General features: G+C 35.3%; 1 protein-coding gene across 5 annotated transcripts in view; it reads right to left on the reverse strand.

Moving 5' to 3' along the window:
* Positions 1-23628, reverse strand: part of ptpn13 (protein tyrosine phosphatase non-receptor type 13) — an 86321-nt gene that overhangs the window by 5368 nt on the left and 57325 nt on the right. The window contains exons 18-40 of one of the 5 annotated variants that reach the window (XM_067375934.1): positions 22734-23100; positions 20001-20107; positions 17668-17727; positions 16668-16757; positions 16163-16270; positions 14458-14589; positions 13881-14308; positions 12117-12260; positions 11388-11481; positions 10035-10120; positions 9789-9936; positions 9457-9671; positions 9244-9342; positions 8217-8575; positions 6196-6349; positions 5881-6036; positions 4909-5080; positions 4311-4521; positions 4033-4118; positions 3191-3252; positions 2593-2748; positions 2337-2502; positions 1628-1717 (exon numbers count right to left, since the gene is read on the reverse strand). In XM_067375934.1, coding sequence (XP_067232035.1) covers positions 1628-1717; positions 2337-2502; positions 2593-2748; positions 3191-3252; positions 4033-4118; positions 4311-4521; positions 4909-5080; positions 5881-6036; positions 6196-6349; positions 8217-8575; positions 9244-9342; positions 9457-9671; positions 9789-9936; positions 10035-10120; positions 11388-11481; positions 12117-12260; positions 13881-14308; positions 14458-14589; positions 16163-16270; positions 16668-16757; positions 17668-17727; positions 20001-20107; positions 22734-23100 — 3690 coding nt within the window. Of the gene's footprint in view, positions 1-1627; positions 1718-2336; positions 2503-2592; positions 2749-3190; positions 3253-4032; positions 4119-4310; positions 4522-4908; positions 5081-5880; positions 6037-6195; positions 6350-8216; positions 8576-9243; positions 9343-9456; positions 9672-9788; positions 9937-10034; positions 10121-11387; positions 11482-12116; positions 12261-13880; positions 14309-14457; positions 14590-16162; positions 16271-16667; positions 16758-17667; positions 17728-20000; positions 20111-22733; positions 23101-23628 lie in introns of all 5 variants that reach the window. The other 4 variants (XM_067375935.1, XM_067375936.1, XM_067375933.1 and 1 more) reach the window with 4 other exon arrangements.

Consider the following 23628-nt stretch of genomic DNA (forward strand, 5'->3'; position numbering starts at 1 on the left):
TTCCAAATTATTATGCAATTGACATCAGTAAGATTTCAGTACAATAAACATTCAGATTTTAGTTTTTCTAAGAAAATGTTTGTTTGTTTGTTTATCCATGTCTTTTTAGACAACTGGCATCAATCTCAGACAAAATAATTTGCCAGGTCTATGGAAACCCTACTTAGAGGTTGTTCCACATTATTAAGCAAGTCACAGTTCTCATGCAATATGGGGAGGAAGAAAGATCTTTCTGAAGATGAAAAGCATGAAATGGTGCAATGTTGTGCAAAAGGCATGAAAACAACTAATATTGTGTGAAACTGAATGGTGATTATCGAATTATAAGATTTGTGAGTGATTTAGAGCACAGCAGAACTCGGTCAGATAAAGGCTTATTAATGAAAGTTCCTGTCAAAAAAATGTATTGTATTAAAAGGGCAGCTATAAAAAAAGCCAGTGTTGAGCAGCAAACAGGTATTTGAAGCTGCTGGTGTCTCTGGAGTCTCAAGAAGCTCTCCATGCAGGCTGGCAGTTGTGCGTAAAAATGCATTTTAGACACCACTAACCAAACCTAACAAAGAGAAACATTAACAGTGGGTGTAGAAATACAAACAGTTTTATTGCTGTGGTGTTTTTTGCAGCATGGGATAGTGCATAGTGCATTGTACAATAGTGCATTGTACTATGCACTATCCTCCTTTTTATACCAAAGCTGAAAATGGACAGTTATGAACTCCACATATCTTGCAAAAGTCATTTTAATACCCTCCATCTCACTTCCCAATATTCCAGTCCAAATCATCACCCGCCAGCTCCTTGCTGACATCGCAGTCTTATTGGAACGTGGTGGCCATTCACCAACCATCCAGGAATCCATCCATTTAGACCATCCAGTAGTAGTACGGCATTATTCAGTGAATAAAACTATTTAAAAATGAGTCCATGTATTTCTAAACCCACTGTAAATGTTATTCTTTGTGAGGTTTGGTTTGGAGTGGCTGAAATGCATCTTTACGCACAACTGCCAGCCTGCATGGAGAGCTTCTTGAGACTCCAGAGACACCAGCAGCTTCAAATACCTGTTTGCTGCTCAACACTGGCTTTTTTTATAGCTGCCCTTTTAATACAATACATTTTTTTGACAGGAACTTTCATTAATAAGCCTTTATCTGACCGAGTTCTGCTGTGCTCTAAATCACACACAAATCTTATAATTCAATAATCTCCATTTAGTTTCACACAATATTAGTTGTTTTCATGCCTTTTGCACAACATTGCACCATTTCATGCTTTTAATCTTCAAAAAGATCTTTCTTCCTCCCCATATTCCATGAGAACTGTGACTTGCTTAATAATGTGGAACAACCTCTAAGTAGGGTTTCCATAGATCTGGCAAATTATTTTGTTTGAGGTTGATACCAGTTATCTAAAAAGACATGAATAAATAAACGAACAAACATTTTCTTAGAAAAACTAAAATCTGAATGTTTATTGTACAGAAATCTTACTGATTTGTCTCTTGCATAATAATTTGGAACGTAGTGTACAATTTAAACTAATTCAAAATATAAATATAAAACAATAATAGAATTTTATATCAATACTTGATACTAAAATAACACTGGTCATGTGATCTTTACTGTACCTATCGGTGGGAGGGGAGGTGGATTGCTGCTCTTGCTTTGCTCCGATGGCGTCTGGAGTTTTGTCTTCACGCCGCTATCCTCACTCACATCTGAAACATCACAAAAACAGATTTTTCTTAGCCCTTTTTGTGAGACTAAATTATTACTCTTAATAAAAAATGATATTTCATTAAAATAAACATTAAAAAATTTAAATATGGTTAGTGCGCCAACATATGGCACAAATGCGTTCACAGGAATTTGATTCCCGTTTCGAGGTCCTTTGTCGATCCTGCCCCTCTCTCTCTGCCCAATGCTTTCCTGTCTGCCCTCTACTGTCCTCTCCAAATAAAGGCACAAAAAGCCCATAAATAGAATATAATAATAAAAAAATGTTTTCTATTTAAATCTTAAAGATCTGTATTTTCATTAAACAACATAAAAATGTATTATTATTATTTATAATAATAAAAAATAAAATATGCTGTTTTTATATTATATTATATTATATTATATTATATTATATTATATTATATTATATATATACACACACATACACATACATGTATGTATGTGTGTTGTATTACTATTTACATAAAAAAAAAAAAAAAAAAAAAAAAAAACAAATTTTACTGAACCAAAAATAGAAAAACACAACCTGACAGGTTCTGGGCATGCATTCATTCTACTTTTTGAATAACCATGAGGTTGTTGACATATAGACTGTACCGTTGTTGCCATTAACACCATTGGATTTGAGAGGCAGAAAGCCCAGGTATGTGTTGGGCATTTGGTCAGGCGGGCGGGAGACGACGAGGTGCACCAAGCCTTTAGCTTTACGGATGGTGGTGACGGCTTTAGAGTGTGACACGCCGATCATCAGATCGTCATTGACCTGTACACAAACACAACCAACAAAACTGGCTTTTGGAAGTGCAACTTAAAAAAAAATAATAATAAATTGGTGTAAAGTGTAAAAACATACCTTCAGTAAACGATCGCCAACTTGCAACGTGCCCGCAATTTCTGCGGTGCCTCCAGGGGTGATGGACTTCACGAAAATACCCCTTTCTCCACCAATCACAGAAAAGCCCAGGCCTCCTGCTGGCGGCTTCTCCAACTGCAGCTTCACAATCTGCTCCTGTAAACATTTTAGACAAGAAAAGAGTCAAATAAACATGGCAAAATTAATGAGATGAGGAAATACTTGTCAAAACTTACAAAAGAAAGCAAGCCAGAATGACAAAGAAGCACAATTACAGCCAATTCAGTGATGGAAGAAGCCTCAGTGTTGGTTGCTCACAAAAAACGTGTTTCCTGAAAATCGAGTCAAATTCCTCTAACCGGTTCTTCTAGTAAACAAAAGACCGCAGAAATCTAACCTGTCTCTATGGCTTGCCTCAGTTTAAATTTCACGCTGTTTGTGTCCTGTCTCACAAGCCACAAAACAGATCCCATACTATAATATCATGCCTGAAACGTTTCTGTTTCTGAAGTCGGTCTATTTAGTGGTAAAATATTTAGCCAGAGCAGCACCGATCAATATTAGGTAATAGTTTACCAGAAGTTCTACAGGTCCTTACCTCAGCAGGACAGATATCGGATAGGGCCTCTAATTCATTACGATCGTTGCTATGGAGATAACCTATGATACAAAGAGAGAAAGCAAGAGAGAACTGAGCCACTGTGTAAATTACTCAGCTTACAACCAGAAGAGTGACAACACTACTAACCAGAGCATCAGAATGCCATCAATCAAAAGAAAAATAAACAGTTGATACCATTAATTTAAGCAATAAACCACACAAGATCATGTGTTACAGTGAGTTTTACCAAATATAATATAATTATAAATGACCAATGACCAATCAGAATTCAGTATGCAAATATTATGACGACATCTTCACTGTGGGTTACATTATGCAATGAGTTACAGTTAATCTAAGTCATTATAAACTTTACAAACTTAAAATGTATTATCAAATTTATATATATTTGTTAACTGCTTGAAATTTATTGGCATATTTTACTAAATTTGTGAATTTGAGCATCAACACAACATTACCATTCAAAAGTTTGGGGTTCGTACCATGCAACTTTAAAAAAAAGAAATTAATACATTTGTTCAGCAAGGATGAATTAAATTGATCAAAAAAAGTGACATTTATAATATTTACAATTTCAAATAAATTCTGTTATTTTGCACTTTCTATTTATCAACGTATCTTGGAAAAATGTCTTTCCTCAAAAATATGAAGCAGCACAAATACATTTAGATAGAAAATAGTTACTTTAAATTGTAATAACATTTCACAATGTTTTACTGCATTTTTGGTCAAATAAATGCCCAACCCCAAACTACAAACTACTGAACAGTGTGAGAGAATTTTGCAGGTACTGCTAGTTTATTTCTCACTACTCTTACCATTCATACTCTGGGAGACTTTAGAACTGATGTTATTGTTTAGTAATGAAATCTCCTCCTCACCCGGAAAAACAGGCTTCCCATTCCTATGGAAATATAGTTATTGGCATTCATCCAGAAGTATTACAGTATTACATATATTAAACAACAACTGACAAACAAGTCCATCAAAAGAGCCTTGCAACACCTGAACAATTCAATTATTTTTGCATATTTGAATGAACTTTGAAGCGTTTTTCATGAACATGTAGTTGAGTCGTGTCGTGCGAATAACTCACCTGGTGGCTTTGAGACTAAGATTCCTCAGTGACAGCTGCAGGAGTCTGCGGCTCTCGCTCAAGGTCAGATCCTGCGTCGGAGCGCCGTTGATGTAATGTATGATATCCAAGTGTCTCAAACTGCCTTCTGCTGAGGCTACGGATCCCGGGATGATGTCTTTCACGTACAGTACGCCCAACCCACTGTCACTTCCTCCATCGAGAACCAGACCTACAAGAGACAGCCACACACACACCCAGAAAGCAAACACTTTAAGTGATCCGGCTGCGCTAAACCCTATCACTACCTTCTTTCTTTCTTTCACTTTTTTGTCAGCTAGCTGAAATCCGACACCTTTATCTAGCTTGTTGTTGAACCCCTTGAGCTCATTTTTCCAGTGAAACGCAAGTGGGCTTTGTTTATGCTGATGGATATCTGTGTTTTTGCTTTACCCGGTAAAGCCCCCGTTGACCTCTGACAGTGAGATAACACTAATGCCCCAAATGTATTGGTCAAACACAGCTAAATCTACTTGCCCAGCTGGATTCTGGGTATTTCTGAGAACACCACTGAGTGGTAAAGAAGATCAGTTACAATATACATTGCTATTTCCATTACCTAAAGGCTCATCGTGACACTGAAACGTGATGTCGGGAAGGAGGTGGGCCTCTATTGGTGGTTTGGGAGGTTCTAGGACACGGCCTACCACCAGGTCCACGACTTTGGGGGCGGCACGTACCAGGTTGACCACCTCAGTGTGACTCATGCCAGACACGTCAGTGTTATTCACCTAAAAACAGAGGAAGAAGGATGAAGATGCAGAACAATGTGTAAAATAAAATGAAAATGTAAGTTTTGCAGCTTGTAGTCCATGTGTGTTTGCATTACATGCTAGTGTACTGCAAAAAACCTACAAAATTAACCTACATATGGACCAGAAAATATACTAAATTTATTGATGACTCTAGTTTTCAGGGAAGTATTGTCAAATAAAATTAGATTTTACCGGCTTTCAAAACTCTGCAAAACTAGATAACAGTAAAGATACACCCATCCATATGCAAATAGATGATAATATTGTGGATCGAAGATGGTCAAAGGTATCGCCAATAGCTGATGTGTTTGATGAGATATATATACACATACATATATATATATATACACATACATATATATATATATATATACACATACATATATATATATATATACACATACATATATATATACACATATATATATATATATACACATACATATATATATACACATATATATATATACACATATATATATATATACACATATATATATATACACATATATATATATACTATATATATATATATATATATATACGGAGAGGTACCCAGGAAATGAAATATACCAGGGCCTTAACCGCTCCAAATTGTAGTGGATGATCTGACGGCTCACGTTGGGAAAAATTATGACTATGACACATCCATAGAGTTGTTCTCTCACCCAAACCCACGCGTGCACAATAATATTATGTATCGTGATCTCACAGTCTGCCGATATGACGGTCTGAAAATGCAGAAGATTGCCCAATACTAATCCCTATTATCATACCATTATCATGCGATCCCCTGGATGCAGGCGGCCGTCTCCTTTAGCAGGGTCCTGGATAATGTCATGGATGTAGCAACTGTTGTCTGGCCCTTTGGTGAGGGTGAAACCTAAACTTCCTTTATCAGATTTCACCAGAGAGACCTTCAGCTCCACCTCCTAAAATGACACAAACATTCCTGTTTCAATCATAACAGAGAGGTCATACTTTAAATTTTCAACACAAGCAGGAGATTCCATTAGAAATTCTTAACAGAAGATCATTTCAATTAAATATCAAAATGAGATGAAAAGTTTTTCATGCTAATGGTCACTTACAGGGATGAACTCCTCCTCCTGGCCGTGTTCTGGAAGACGGAGGTTAATGGGGTTTGGCAGTGGTGGAGGCAGAGGGTCTGGACTGGGGCTCAGGATCCCACCCTCAGGAAGGGCTGGAGAAGATGACATACCAAGTGCAGAGCCGTCCAAATCACTGAAGATGAAGATGATGCACAGGAAAAAGTGGAGAACAAAGACAGGAAATGGAACATGATTTTTAAACATAAATACTGCAACAACTGGCATGTTTTTTTAACCAATAAAATGCTGTTGCATTGAGACTTTATTTGCAACATTATTATTTGCACATTTGTCACCATAATCTTAATTTAATCTTAATGTACTACTTTCGTGTTTTCACCTTTTTTTCAGTTGCATTTAACTGTATTTTTTTTTTATAAACTAGCATTTTTTTTTATTTAAATCATTATAAATTATAACTCAAATGTTAAGTGCGCCTTCTAAAAGTGGACACAAATATCAATGTATTTTTACATAGTTATATAATTTATTTATATTCTTATTTTCTTCATTTTGTAATTTAATTAAAAGTTAAATAAAAAATAAAATACTTTAAGATTGACATTGAAACTAAGAAACAAAAAAAGTGAAGAAAAAAAAAAAAACTGATGCTAAATTAAAAATTTAATAAAATAAAAAATAAAAATAAAATGCTTTCAGATCATTGAAACCAACAATCCAAAAATAAAACAGGATGAAAAATGATATCAAAATAAAATAAATAAATAAATAAAAAACAGAATAAAATTCTTTGAGATAGCCATTGAAGCTAAGAAACAAAAAATAAAACATAAAAAAAGCAATTGTCATCAGACTAAACATTATTTATAGACATCGACCTGTTCTTGTTATTTAAATCTTTTCAGAAGCGTTTCAGTGCTGCTGGCTGCCGTGTTGTATAACACTTACAGAGTCACATGATACAGACTGAGCAAAACATGCCAACATGAGAGAATTAGTGCCGTCACACCTGAACTCTGTACCCTGGGCCCAATTATATGAAATGACCTAGTCGGCTTACAGTATGTAAGAGAACAGTGTTTATTTTTAAAAACCAGACTTGTTTAGGCTGACAAAGCCAAACACTAATACAAGTGATATCACTAAGTCATGACAACATATGTTTTTACATTATTTTAACTCATTAAAATAAGTTTTTTTTTTTTTTTTAGTTATACAAGATTCAACTAATTTTTTAAACTTGGTTTAATATCATTTCAGCTGAAATTTACTTATGCTATAGAAGCTGGTTTCCACCAAGGGAAAAATGTTAATGATAATTGCGACTTTTTCATCTCACAATTCTGACATTTTTCACAGAATTGTGAGATATAAACTCGCAAAAGAGAGTTATAAAGTCAGAATTGAGGGATATAAACTCTCAAGTGCAAGACATTTTTTTTTTTTTTTTTCCTGACTGGATAAAATTGACTTTTTTCTCGCAACAGCAAGTTTAGACTTTTCTTCTCTGAATTGTGAGTTATAAACTCGCAATTGCGAGTTATAAAGTCCAATTCAGATGAAAAGACGACTTTTTTTCAAGATGCAAACATGCATTTCTGAGAAAGCAAAATCAGAATTGTGAGATAAAAAGTCAAAGTTACCCTTTTTTATTTTTTATTTATATGGCAGAAACAAGCTTCAATACTTGTACCGCAAATGTATTCACCTAATATATCATTGTGCTTGATTCTATGCTGCCGTATGCTGCCGTCTATGTAATGCTCTTTTACTGTTCTGTATTCTCGTAACTCTAATCTACTACTTTGTAATATTCTACTTTTCTGCCTTTAGCAAGTTTACCACTTTTGTTGTCTACTCAATTCGTGTTATCCTTTTCTTCTTGCATGTAAAGTGTCCTTGAGCACTGGAAATGTACTATATAAATAAAACATTATTATTATAAGGTAGCAACTTTTTTTTTTTTTTAGAATGTAGCAAGCACATATATTAGCAAAACATTTTATTTTAGGCTTATGGTTTAAGAGTACATTTCTGACCTTCTGTTGACATCTGGTCTAGACATGGATTGTCTGGGTGAGTAATATGCAGATTGTACAGTGTCGTCCATATTGGCCTCGTATGGGAGTCTTTCCATGGGGGTTTGATAGACACTCCGGTCCCAGTAGGCTTGACTGGCCTGCTCTAGGTTGGCAGGGCTGAAGGCTTCCTCCAGCTCATCATTGTCCGTGCTGTCGCTGTAACTGTCCCTGCGACTGGGCGACTTCATCAGCAACCTCTCCAGAGCATCTTCCACAGGGCCCACCGACCGCTGGTGCTCCGACTGAGGTGGAGAGCTCGTCTTGGGATCAGGCTGGGGTTTGGGACGAGCTTCCTTTCGTGGAGAAGGAACGGGAGTCTGGGGAGGGTGAATTTTAGTTTTTATTTTAAAAATGTGAAATAGTCAAAAACAGGTGGTGATATCTTAATCAGTAAAGAACTGCTAAATCTGCTTAAAACAGAGTTTCTGGAGAGTTTCTGAGATCACAATAAAACTCAATAAAATGAAAATTAAATAAATAAAATACTCAAAATGAAGTAATTAAGTAATAATAACACAATTAAATAAAACTCAGTAAAATAAAACAAAATAAAAAATTCAAAAAAAATAAAAATAAAAAATACTCAAAATAAATATGACTTGAAATAAAAATGAAAAACAAAATAAATCTCAAGACTTGGTGAAACTCAAAATAAAATAAAAACAAAATGAAATACTTCAATCAAAATTACTCAAAATATAAAATTATTAAAAAAATTAAATAAAACTAAATGAAATACTTAAAAGGAAATAAAACCAAACATTTAAAGTAAAAAAAAAAAAAAAGACTCAAAATAAGACAATAAAACTAAATAAGTTTGTCTAAATTCATCTCTTGTGCTGGGACTACTTTTCTAATGAAACATATATGGCTGTAATTTACACATCATGTCCCTTCCTGAAATTCTTAAGCGAAAACAAAGCAGAATATTCCTTTGGTAATGGAACATAATGCAGACACGTGAATTAAGATCAGTGAGACTTACTGTAATGGCAGGGTCCATCTCAGGTAAAACCCCTGGTTCAGGTCTACACAAGTGAAGGGTCACCTCCTGTCCTGTCCCCCTCAGAGCAGAGATCACCTCCTGACAAACAGAAATAAAAAAATATAATTTTTGTTGTTTGGTATTTACTTTTATTAGAATTTTGTTTTAAATCATTTTTTTCCCCTCACAGACTGAAGTAACAGGTTAACGTACATGTTGTGAAAGTCCTTTGAGTGGCGTCTGATTGACACGTAGAATGACATCACCAACTTCGATGCGGCCACTCTCGGCTGCTGGCTGCCCTGGAAACAGCTTCTTGACCCGGACCATGCTGGAGCCCGAGGGCTCTCCAGGAACATTCTCCTCGCGGCTAAAACTGAATCCCAGACCGGATGTGTTCTTCAGCAACCCCACATCAAACGTGTTATCTAGAGGGGTAAATAAGAAAGAGGACACCGATTTACTCTTCATATCCACAACCTTTGGGTAACCACCCCACAACCTTTTTCATACGCTCGTAAGCAAGTGTCAATTTCACCTCATACCTGGAGTAATGAAGTTATATTCTGCTTTCTTCGGTGGTGGTACCTCCTCCACAGCTGCGTTTTGAAGTACAGTAGTGCCTTGAGGGGTCAGAGGGGCATGAATGCTGTTTTCTGGGGGCAAACCTTTCTCCATCAAGAGATGCACCACCTAGACAACGGGAATTCATTTAAAAAAAAAAAACACGATTGAACTTTCAGTGAAGAGAAATCCTCTAGGGGGCGCTGTGTGGCACCCAGCATTCTCACCTGCCCAGTATCTCTCAACATCTCTACTGCCTGTTTGTGAGACGCTCCTTCAAGGCTCTTTCCGTTCACAGCCACGACACGATCCCCTGTAGGACACACAATCAACACACAGGCTTACTAACAGTCTTGTAATATTGTGAATCTCTTGAAGAAAAATACAGCTCATCTTTAACCCCACAAAATATTATATTATATTATAAAATGCTTGTCCTATTTTGGGTTGTGTTGTGTTTATATATTATATATATATATATATATATATATATAATATATATATTATATATATATATATAATATATATTATATATATATATATAATATATATATATATATATATATAATATATATATATATATATATAATATATATATATATATATATATATAATATATATATATATATATATATATATATATATATATATATATATATATATATATATAATATATATATATATATAATATATATATATAATATATATATATATATATATATATATATATATATATATATATATATATATATATATATATATATATATATATATATATATATATTTATATATATATATATATATAAATATATAAATATATATATATATACACATCACCCACTTCGATGCGGCCACTCTCGGCTGCTGGCAGCCCTGGAAACAGCTTCTTGACCCGGACCATGCTGGAGCCCGAGGGCTCTCCAGGAACGTTCTCATCGTATACATATATACATATATATATATATATTGTGATGGGATGTGATGTTATAAATATATATATTGTGATGTTATATGTTATATATGATATGATACGATATGATATGATATATGAGATATGATCTGTAAATGGAAAATAAAGCCTATTTTTATCACCATACAGATTTGTGTTGCATTGGGATATTTCTGTAAAATGTAACGGTAATGACAATCGTTCTGTCTGGGCACAATGATTTATTTTTTTTTTTTGGATCTGCATAAATCAAATTCAGTACAAAAAGTACTAATATGTCATTCTTACAACTTTAATAAATCATTATTTTTTCCAATATACACCACTGTTCAAAAGATTTGTTTTTTGTAACAAGTCTCTTCAAAGGCTGCATTTATTTGATTAAATTAAAATACAGCAAATAAAACAACTTTCAATTTGAATATAAATTACTTTAAAAAAAATAATCTATTTGGTAGAAAATTCAAAAGAACAGCATTTATTAGAAATATATATATATTTTTGTAACATTATAAATGTCTTCCTATCACTTTATCAATTTAATGCATCCTAGCTGAATAAAAGTATTAATTTCAAACGTTTGTAGTGTATCATTTTTTTAATAATAATATTTTTAAAATTCCTTTTTTACCTTTCCTTATCCTCCCATCCAGCTCAGCTGCTCCTTTAGGAATGACTGCTTTGACATATATCCCTCCATGCCTCACTGTTGTATTTGATCCACCCTGAGACAGACAAAGATGTTAATATAGCCATGCACAAAGGCATCATGGGGAAAAAAGTGCCTATGCTCTATGTTTTGAATCTATGAGTGTATTATGTAATTAATTGGACATGCTCATTTTATATTTTCTAGATATACCCATCCTTCAATCATAAAGCAAACCACCTGATTTCTTGAGTTGATGATTAATGAATTTCATTGCAGTATTCTGAAATACCGACTTAAAAAAAAAAAAATAATAATTTCAAATCACAAACAATCTACATAACAAAAGCAGCATGCTGTAAAAAGCATCACTGTAAAAATCACACCATAGACAAGCAAATGCAAATCCATGCAGGCATTAGTGCTTCTTCATCTTAAAAACAATACAGCTGAAAGGTGGCATGTAGTCTTGGCTGTGCGCATTTCTGCACTTTGCTGTACCTACTGTTTTTCGGTTTTACCGTTTATGAAGGAGCCAATTCAAATGCCTGTAAAAATCTGCATGCAAAGAGCCAAATCTACTTTCCCAAAACTGAAGCCAAGCGAGGAGCTTCAAAAAGGAGCGAGGGCTAAGGGTACAAAAACAACACCACACACACACAAAAAGTAAGTAAAAGGGAAACAAAGGAGAAAAAAAGAGAGAGCGAAAACCTTTCCGAACAGTACCGTGACACTAATGCCCAGACTGCTGTCTATTTTGGACAGCTCAATGTCAAATAGATCTCCAGGCTGGAGGCTATTGACTTCTGGGCTACTAGCACTTAAAGTCTCCGTGACGATGTTGGGAGAAACCCCCTGTAAACAGAGAAGAGCTGGGTAAATACAAGGCCGTGCACAGCCGTATACATGCAAGGGTCAAGGGGTCAGAGGTTAATGGTGTTGACATGCACAAATGCGTTGCATTTACATTCAGAAATGCAACTGGTCAGAAAGAGAGCGAAGGACGGTCACAAGCAGTTAGAACGTTTTTATTGATATTTCACACATTTGCGTGGCTATGAAGTGTAGATATATACTAAGTATTTCACCTAAATAGTGATATTAGATTGTAAGGGAACTTCCAAGAAATGTGGAACTGATATATCTAAATTTAAATACAGTATGTGAAACACTGTGTGCTATCCAGGAGCGACAAGTGAAGTTTGCATCTAAGCAGCCTTTACTGCAATGATCGACAGAACATCTTGTAAGTCACCTGGTTGCGCTTATTCACCCCATCTCACTGGTGCAAAACCCTGCTGCTATGTGGTTTTGAGTGATTGTTAACACACTGATATGCGTTTAGTGGTGTCAAAAGTACCGGCCGCGATACCAAGTCAGTACTGACATTTTAAAAATTGAGCGCGGTTGAGCTGATTGGACTTTGTGTTCACACGCTCAACAGATATGTCTGTGATTGGCTACACTGATCACGAAAGTGTTCGATTTTGAAAGTTTTTTGAAAGCGGGCGTCTATCAATGGACCGGTTCGCTGACAGATGCCTGCTTTCAAATGCTTCCGTGTGTATCTGTGTAAATGCTCGGTGAAGAGTGTCACTGATGACTGTTTACAACATGTTTTTGAAGCGTTGATCATTATAGCCAATCACAGACATATCTGTTGAGTGAGTGAACACAAAGGCCAATCAGAAGTGTTTACAAATCTGCTCAATAAAACAATTTTTTAAATTTCGGTATCGACTTTGTATTAAAATCTGTACTTTTGACAACACTATATGCATTTGCTAGATGGTTGATAACTGATCAAAAGTTTGGAGTCAGCAAGATTATTTTTTTAAAGAAAGAAATTAATTCATTTTACATTAAATTAATTTTTCATTAATACATTTTAAAATATATTAAAACAGAAAACAGCTATTTGTAATTGCAATAATATTTCACATTATTACTGTTTTTACTGTATTTTTGATCAAATAAATGCAGCCTTGGTGAGCAGAAGGGACTTCTTTCAAAAAAATCTTACTGACCCCAACCTTAAGTACCTCCTTCAATGCAATGCATATGGCAACATCCCTAACTGTAGAACAACCAATAGTTTTAGGGACGTTTTCCTTAGCAAGTGCCACTAAACATGTTGGTTTCATTGATTTAAACCTGTCATATCAGACATGGTTATGATACATAGTATAAATGTGAAATATGTTTGAAAATCTGCATTTGTTCTGCATTTGATTAAGTGAAAATCCACTGGCATGTAGGTAACTCCAAGGAGGGATACAATGAGCGAGCGAGAACCGTCCTATTATTTAAAACAAAAAAGCAATTTAATATTTTTTGTGAGGTTTAAACACTGAAGTAACATCTTAAAAAGCACATGTCAAAGTTCATATCAAACAGATGCTGACTAGAAACTCAAAATGAAACCTTGAGGTCAGAGTCAAAGTTCATTCAAATCACTACAGAGACTGATTCTACCTTTTTAGTCTTTTGTTTCTCTTGGCTACTCGAGTATGTGTCTTCATCCATGTCTGAATCCCCTCTGTCGGAGTATTCCAGCTCTTTAGGAACATCTGGCACTTTGGGTTTTCTAGTTTTAGGGGGTAAAGCTGGTGGAGTAGCTTCAACAGAGGGTTTACTGTCAGCTGGCAGTGACTGCACTGCCACGGGACCATCGGTGGAAATGTTGCGATGGAATCCATTGAGATTTGTTTGCTGAAGGCTGCCGCTCTCTGTCCTGGAGTCCTGCGAACTGATGCTACCCTGTCGAACGGACTGAGGCGGAGACGTTTTGCTGGAGATAAGTGGCGGGCTGGGGGAGCATGTATGATCTTCAGAGGAAGAATCGACATCTACTTCCTGATTTTGAGAGGCTGATTTATGGTGATGGATTCCTGAAGGGGAGCCTAACAGAGGGAAAAAGAACCTTGTTTATGGTACTGTCATCTAAAAGCCTCCAGAAAAGCTTTTTTCAGTAAGATTATGGTGAAATGCTATTGCATTGTGTATATTAGTTCTTACAAAGTGCAAAGTGTATATATATTATTTCCATTACCTGGAAACAGCCTCTCTTTAGGTTGAGAGACCACCATTGTGACATCATCAGGGGTGCTCTGCAGAATCTCCACCACAGTATCATGTGATAAGCTCTCCAGACTGATGTCATTCACACTCAACAGCCTGTCACCTGTAGGGAAAAAGTTGACAACTTTAAACTGAACAATCTAAAATGTATAGTAATATATGAATATAAATGTAATATATTTATATTATTTCAGGTAGTTTAAGATGTTTCTCATGTACTGTAACTAGATATAATACACCAAAACTGAAATAAAAAATAATATATATATATATATATATATATATATATATATATATATATATATATATATATATATATATATATATATACACACACACACTATTTTTGAATGTTTTTTATTTTTTTATTTTCCACTTTCTATTTCCATTTTTGTTTTTTAATTTATATATATATATTATATATATATATATATATCTATATATATATATATATATATATATATATATATATATATATATATATATATATATAAATATATAAATAAAAAGACAAAAATGGAAATAGAAAATGGAAAATAAAATAAAAAACATTCAAAAATAGGTTTTTTTTAAATTATTATTATAATAAAATATAGTAATAGTTTTATTTCATTTACTATTATATTATTATAATAGTATCTCAATAATACTAAAATAACACTGTTCTGGAATCATTTAGAGAGTTCTTTAATCACTAAGAACCACGCTTAATGATTGCGGAATTTGAACATTTCCAAAGCTGGATTCTAGAATAATTTGTTATGGATCTCTATGGAATAGTTATGGATCTGTTTCAAAGATTCAACATTTGGTAAAAGTGTTCTGGAATCTTTCAACGTAATTTGGGGCCTTTCAAATCATTCTAGGTAGCATTTCCTACATTAAAAGCATTCTAGATTCATTTAAAAGTATTATTCACAGTATTCAATGATCTTTTAAAACATACTAGAATCATTTAAAGCACTATAGAATCACTTAAAGCATAAATAGGGAGTTAACAACCTTACAGTGAAAATTCTAGAATTGTTCAGTGAATCATTTCAAGAGTTGTGGAACCAGTTCAAAGTGTTCTAGAATCTTTCAGAGGATTCAGAAATCATTCAAAGCATTTTGGAACAAATCAAAGCATTCTAAAATAATTTAAAAGTATTCTAGAATTATTTAAAGATTCAACAATCATTTACAGCAGTTGTTCAACCATTCTGACTCATACGCCTCCTGTTAGTCAACGCAATATGCAAATGCTGTTTTCTGTAATTAAGCTTCTTGTTTTTAAGCTTTTTTTTATTAACAGAAACTTGAAATATTAAAAAGAATTGACCATGATTCATTTTGTGATTCCATTCACAAAATTTATTATTCAATACAAACAACAGTTATTGAGTGATTGATTTTTACTTGATTGTTACTTTTTATTTTGATTATTTCGTTTGATTTTTTTTTATATTTAGTTTTTTTGTGTGTGTAAATTATGATTTATTAATTTAAATACTTATAAGATATCCTGTGGCCCCCTTTGGAAGTTTTCTGAGGCCCCCTAGTTGATAAATACTGATTTAAACCATGCAAAAAGTATACTATAATGGTTTGAATCTGTCAAAGGTATTATGAACTACTTATAAATATAGAAAAAAAGATCACTCCTCTCCTGTCCAATCTTCTTTCCACTTTCATACCTGGTTTCAGGCAGCCGTTTAGATCTGCTGGTCCACCCGGTGTGATGGAGCTAATGAGGGTCCCCAGGTCCTGACGGCCAGAATTCTCTCCGCCTACAACCTGAAAGCCTGGTGAGCAAAACAGACACACATTTGATTCTACTATGTCTCACAAACTACAAAAAGACAAATGTCTCAAAGATGTCTTATTGAGACTGTCTTATTAAGATTCAAAGATGTCTTATTGAGACTGTCACTTGCCCATATACTAAATGTATTTCTCTTATCAATGATGGACAACCTCTCTTTTCACTGCAAGTCACCATCTGAGGTGGATGTAAAACAGCACATTCTCTCTCCCAGAGTGGGATTCATTAATCACTGAGTGAGTGGTGAGGACTGCCAGACCTCTGCACTCTATCACACTATAATTGTGTGTGTGTGTGTGTGTGTCCTGATAATCTGCCAATGTAGCAGCATATTTTTTTTTTCATTCTGACTGGATATGTGAACCCCTCTCACTCACCCAGCCCATACTTGACGTCTTTCTTCAGATTTACAGTCTGTATCTCTCGCTCTGGGGAGGGTAAGGCATGCACCTTCTTCTTCAGGGAGTCTGTGGGTGGGAAATAACAGAGGGGGATAAGGTTTAGGTTTTAAAATGTGTATACATACATACATAATATATATCTAACGTGATTCACTGATCACATGAGGAGAGATGACTGACAAGACCATGGCGGAGGATTTGTTGCACAACAGAGCCTACGCGCCTGATAAATGTTTTATTTTGTGCCGTTTATCTGCACTGGATTGGAGTGCAAAAAGTTGAAAGAGCTAGCAAAAACGCCTGTTCATTCTGTCTATGTGTGTATAAAACGTATCAAACGCATGCACAACTTTCCATAAGCTGGGCTAATCTTTCATAACTAGTGTTTTGGTGCTAAGGGACAGCATTATGTTTGGCCCAACTCTGATGTGCTATACTAACAGCCGTGGCCAACAACTCACACTTGAGGATGAGGGAGATTAGCCCACACCACGGTCGTATATCAGAGCTGCTAAAAACACATGGCTTAGCAAAGCAGAATCCATCTGAGCCAGAGAAAGACGGCAATAAAACTTGAGCCAAGTGTGTGCGTGAGAGAAATGTGCATTAGAAAAGATGTGCTCCATGCCATGTAAAACATCAGAAAAGACATAGCAATCCGGAGCATGTTGGATTTGGCATGTTGTCATCAGACTTTGGGATTCTGAGCTCTGATTAAACAGAGGCCGTTGTCACTGTGAGGCAAACTACTGTTAAAAACGGGACTGTTTTGCTTCACTAAAAGTTCACTGCAACTTAAGCAGATGTTTGTGTTTCAGGGCCAGACAGGACATGACATTTCCTACCAACTTTCAGGACTTACTAAATTTGACCATTGAAAAGAAACAGACGACAGACAGAAAAAAAAAAAAAAAAAAGTACAGAGAGCTTTGCTGTGCTCCACAAAGCTAAACAAAACATAGATTATAATCCGTACCAGTGATTCCTATGGAGGAGGCAGGAGTAGAGGGCGCTCCAGAGCTGTGCATGCTTACACCTGGGGAACATTAAAAACAGGTCAAGGTACTAGACTAGAAATTAAATAAATGTACACAAGGGGATATTAAGTCTGATAACCCGACAGTTCATTCTTTGTGTCATTTTCAAAATCAATCAATATTGTTAACGCATAATGCACATTTTTTGTATTAAATTGTTTATTTAAATACATTAATGTACTCTTAATGTTGGCAATTTTAGCCATTTTGGGTGTTTAATTTGCTGTTTTTATATTTTATAAAATTGAGAGTATGACTGGTTGAGTAAAATATCCCACACACATGAAGTGAATTTCATATTAATGCCTCAAAATATACACTACCATTCAAAAGTTTGGGGTTAGGAAATTTTTTATATATATATATATATATATATATATATATATATATATATATATATATATATATATATATATATATATATATATATATATATATATACAAGAAATTAATTAATGTTGCAAAATATTTGTATTTCAAATACATGCTGTTATTTTACACTTTCTATTCAAATAATCCTAAAAGAAAATGTATCAGTTTTCACAAAAATATTAAGCAGCATAACTGATTTCAACACTGATAATAATAAAAAAAGTTTTTTGAGCAGCAAATCAGCATATTAGAAGGATTTCTGAAGGATCATGTGACACTGAATGATGCTAAAAATTCAGCTTTGCATCACATGAATAAATTAATTACACTGCAAAAGATATTCAAATAGAAAACAGTTCTGTTAAATTGTGATAATATTTCATAATATTACTGTTTTGTTTTTTACTTTATTTTTGTTCAAATAAGTGCAGCATTGCCGAGCATTCTTTCAAAAACTTTTTTAAAAAAAGATTAACTTACCCAAATCTATTACCCAATAGTGTAGCTACAATATAACATTACACTAATGCTACTTAATTATTGTTACTATTACTTAAATATTTATTGAAGACTGGTGTCTTATATTAGCCTGACTACGTCAGACTTCCTACTTCCGCTCAATTTCATTTCGCTTCTGTACTCAGTCTGATACAGCGTCAGAGCTTTCTGTTTGCCACCGGTCTGGAAACAGCCGGGCCAATCAACGAACAGAGGGCGGGCTGAGAGCCGTGATGTAGATGCTAAGCGCCGAGTTTTACATTGTAGGTTAGAGAAATCGAAAACCGAAACGACCGCGGAAATGGGAAACGAGACACGGGATGCAATTCGCTCTGTTATGGAGAACATTCAACTCTTTTCCAAACTGAAGCCAGAACAAGAAGAATGTTTGATAAACATTTGTTTTATCATGTGTTTACAACAGGTTTACAGTGGAAGTTCAATCATAGATTTGAGTTCATTGCATGATGTCTGTGCTTCGATGCGGCTGTACAGGCACATAACATACGTCATAACTAAACGTATCTGATTGGCTTACGGGTAACCAATGATTTTAAACTTCAGACAAGCGCCTCCTAGCGAGAGAGAAAACACTTCTCTATTATGCCATTCCAGACTCTGTCTACGAAGCAAAGTGAAGTAGCAGAGTCTGGTATTACCAGGCTAGTCTTATATTGTCATTTTTAAACAATAATAATGATTTTATCAAGATAACACAAAACAGTTTTGACATTTTACAATCATGTATGTCCAAGTCAACTGCCACTTGGAATTTTTTTGTGTGTGTGTCACCCAAAAAGGAAAATTTCTTTCTTTGGATTAATGTGCACCAAATTACCCGTGCACAATAAAACCAAGAACATGGTTGAAATAAAGCAAATAGGGTACCTTTTGCTGTCATGTTACCCAAAAGCAATTCTTTGCCATGGAAAAATCACTTTTTTATATATATAAAAGGATTGTATTATTCTCTGACATATAGAATGATGCATGTACAAGTGCACAAATTCAGACTGTAATCTCTTTATGATATCCCTCTACATGCGGAGGAAGATGTTGAAAGGATTTGGACTGCTGCTCTCTCTGATATGACAGCGGATGATGAGATGAAATGGAGAGGTAAAATGAAAAGATCAGTGAGGGAACCAAGGGAGAGGGCTGTTAAAAAGATAAAACAAAAGAGGCAGACAGCCCCTGACTCCACAGAGAGACGCAGAGACAGATTCCGCCCACTATCCTGACAGACCATCAGAAGAGAGACACTATAAAGTAAGGAAGTTAGAGACGACGAAAGAAAGTTCAAAAGCAGAAAGACATGTTCTTTGAGGGTGATGAGCCATTTTCCAGGCAGGTGCAAGTGAAGATAAGACAGAAACAGCTGGTCGTGTCTCATTGACCTCACCTACGACATACGCCTGTCCCGTGTCCTCACAGGAGGAAGAGTCAGACTCTTTCTTCAAGCTTTTGGGGCTCCAGCGGGGACTGTCAGTGACCGTGGTGCTGAACATACTGCTGACACAGGGGAAAAAAGTAAATGAAAATCAGTGCAAAGGCAAATAAATCCAGTGGAAAAAAAAATGATCAATTCATAATATGCCAGAAAGTAAAACTGCATATTTATTATTATAAACTGAAGTTATATGCTCAATTCATAAAGATGTACTTGATTACAATCGCCTAAATCAGGACTTCACCCAACCTAAGAGCACTGTTCCTGTGAGCTTGCATTAGTGCACTACTGAGTGTAAAAGATTACAATTATCTTCACAGGAGGACTATAAAATGGTTGCAAACATGTGCAAACAGTTTTAAGAATATCACTCTCACATGCACAGAGACTGTCTGTCTCCCTTGAGAGCTGATTAATGCTGTTGGCCCCAGGCAGCTCAGTGGCAAGCTGACAGAGCAACACAAAAATTCAAAAAAGAGAGTGCGACAGGCGTAAAGACATTAGAAAATAAACTGCAGATGAGTAGGAGTGTGAGACAGGTATAAAAAAAAAAAAAAAAAGCAAGCAGAGAAGGAGAGTAAGACTAGTATAAAGACATAAGACAAACCACAGTAGACTAGCAAAATGCCACTGTTTAGAAGACAAGCTACAGCAGATTAGTAGAGTGAGACGGGTGTAAATACATTGTAAACTGAGTGTAAAATGGGTGTAAAGATTAAAAGCAGCTGAGCAGGATGGTGAGATGAGTTATCTATTAGACTTTACAAATCAAATTGTACAAGATTAGGAGAGTGAGACAGATGTAAAGTCATTAATTATGAGAAGCTAAAACAAAGCTAGAGAGTGAGGTGGGTGTAAATATTTTTCTTACAAAAAATTAACAATAAAAAGGAGAGTGAGAGATTGGTGTAAAGGCATTAAAGGTCCCGTTTTTCGTGATCCCATGTTTCAAACTTTAGTTGGTGTGTAATGTTGTTGTTAGAGTATAAATAGAATCTGTAAAATTTTAAAGCTCAAAGTTCAATGCCAAGTGAAATATTTTATTTAACAGAACGGCCAGTTTTTATTTTATTTATTCTACATCGAACGGCCAGTTTGGACTACATCCCTCTACTTCCTTCTTTAATGACGTCACTAAAACAGTTTTTTGACTAACCTCCGCCCACAGGAATACACAAAAGTTGCGTTTGTAGAGTGTGTTTGTCGCCATGTCGTCGAAACGCTGTTATTTTCATCCCGCAGTCCAATCACCGGGTCTGATTCCGGCTCAAATTGATAGGGTAAAATTAAAGACATGTTTACAATAACACTGAGCGCGTGCATCTCCACGTTATGGTGAGAGGCGTGACTTTTCCGGGCAAGGAGCGCTAAGCTGCTGTTGAATCATAACACAGGAAGCACTGGCACAATTAGAACTCGTTACGTATTTCTGAAGGAGGGACTTCATAGAACAAGGAAGTCATCAGCCCGTTTTTATGACAGTGGAAACAGCGGTATACAGATAAGTAAATTATGTGAAAAATACTGTGATTTACAAAAACGCGAAACATGAACATGTTAAATTGCACACTATAAACACAACCAAAGCTTAAAAAAAAACACGAAAAACGGGACCTTTAAAAAGGCACACAATGCTAATCAAGAGAGTGAGGCAGGTCTGAAGGCATAAGACAAACTGCAGTAAAGCAGAAGTGTATGATGGATGTAAATACATTGTAAAGCAAAAACAGCAGATTGGGAGAATGAGAAGTGTAAAGAAATAATACAAGCTGAATCAGATCAAGAGAGTGAGACGGGTGCAAAGACATCATAAAACAAAAACCAGCAGAACAGGAGAGTGAGACAAGCATAAAGACTATTACAAGACAAACTACAACCAAGCAGAAGGAGACAGATGTAAAGATATCACAAGAAAAATCAGACAGATCAAGACAAACAGCAGCAGAGCAGCAGTTTGACACAGTTTTAAAGACATAAGAGAAACCATGTCAGAGAGAGCTAGATGGGTATAAAATATAGAGAAGGAAAGTGAGACCGGTACAAAGACAAACTCCAGCAGAACAGAAGAGTGAGACGGGTGAAAAGACATTGTAAGATAAGTTATCATCTATTAGACATCATCACATAAGTTGTATAAGATCAGGAGAGTGAGATAGGTGTACAGAGACGTTATTTTCAAGACAAGCTACAACTGATCAGAAGGAGACGGGTGTAAAGATATCGTAAAACAAAGCATAGCAAAGCAGCATACATAAAACATAAAACAAGCTACAGCAGAACAGGAGAGTGAGATGTGTATATGTGACCCTGGACCACAAAATCATGCAGTCATAAGTCGCACGAGTGTATTTTTAGCAATAGCCAACAATACAATGTATGGGTCAAAATTATCTATTTTTCTTTTATGCCAAAAATCATTAAGATATTAAGTAAAGATCAAAGATATTTTGTAAAGTAGATATTTCCTACTGTAAATATATCAAAAATATATTTTTGTGAGTGGATATGCATTGCTAAGGACTTCATTTGGACAACTTTAAAAAGGCGATTTTCTCAATATTTTGCACCCTCAGATTCCAGATTTTCAAACAGTTCTCTCAGACAAATATTGTCCTATCCTAACAAACCATACATTAATGGAAAGCTTATTTATTCAGCTTTCAGATGACTGAATGTGTCTCTCACCTTTCTTGCTGTCTGGCGACAGCGATGGAGTCCGTGTCGGAGCTTGCACGCTGGTGTGATGACGCAAGCACTTGTGATCGGGCCATGCCGCTCTGTGACTGGCTACTGAAAGGCACCATCCTGTGCTCTGGAGATTCAGGCAGCTGACCCAGGTTATGATGGGAACGACTCTTCATCCTGGGGTTGGAGCTGCTGCTGAACCCCGGATAGGGTGGTTCAGATGGGACAGAGATCCGTCCCGATGAACTCTTGCTGAGCGACATCTCAGAGTAGGACATCCTCTTGTAGAGTTCAGGGTCAGTGCTGGGGGACAGACTAACTGCACCCATCCCATCAGTGTACTGCAGACTGCTCAGAGGAGAGTTCTCTGCAGGGAAGACATGATAGAAGATAGTAAAAAACATGCGAAATGCAAAAATTAAAGCCATGCTTCAGATTGCATGCCATTTTTGGCTTCTACACAGCCAAGAAAGGTTCTACATTATGTCTTGTATTGACCCTATAGAGCAATTTTAACCCTGGAAATTTAAAGTTTAATGCCAATACTTTGAAGAGCAAACTGAGGAGGATGGGCCTTTTGAAACCCTTCTTTATTTCCCAAGGTCTCTTATATTTCAAAGGAACTTTTCCTTGGTATTTTCTCATTTTATTTAATCACTAGGGGTTTATCCCTACAACTCTGCCTAGAGTTGTTTTCTTTTTGAAGCAAATATTTCAGAATATCAGAGGTACATTTTGAAATATCATCTGGTTAGTCTTTAAAATGATCATTTTCTAAATTCTAAAACAGAAAAAAAGATTTGTTTAATATTATAAAATTTTGATACCAAGTAAATGAATATGTAAAACGAAAATTCAAAGTAAATTCAATGGTAAATTTATTTGGTAATGTTTA

Source organism: Chanodichthys erythropterus, chromosome 22 (assembly GCF_024489055.1).
Source record: "Chanodichthys erythropterus isolate Z2021 chromosome 22, ASM2448905v1, whole genome shotgun sequence".
NCBI lineage: Eukaryota > Metazoa > Chordata > Actinopteri > Cypriniformes > Xenocyprididae > Chanodichthys > Chanodichthys erythropterus.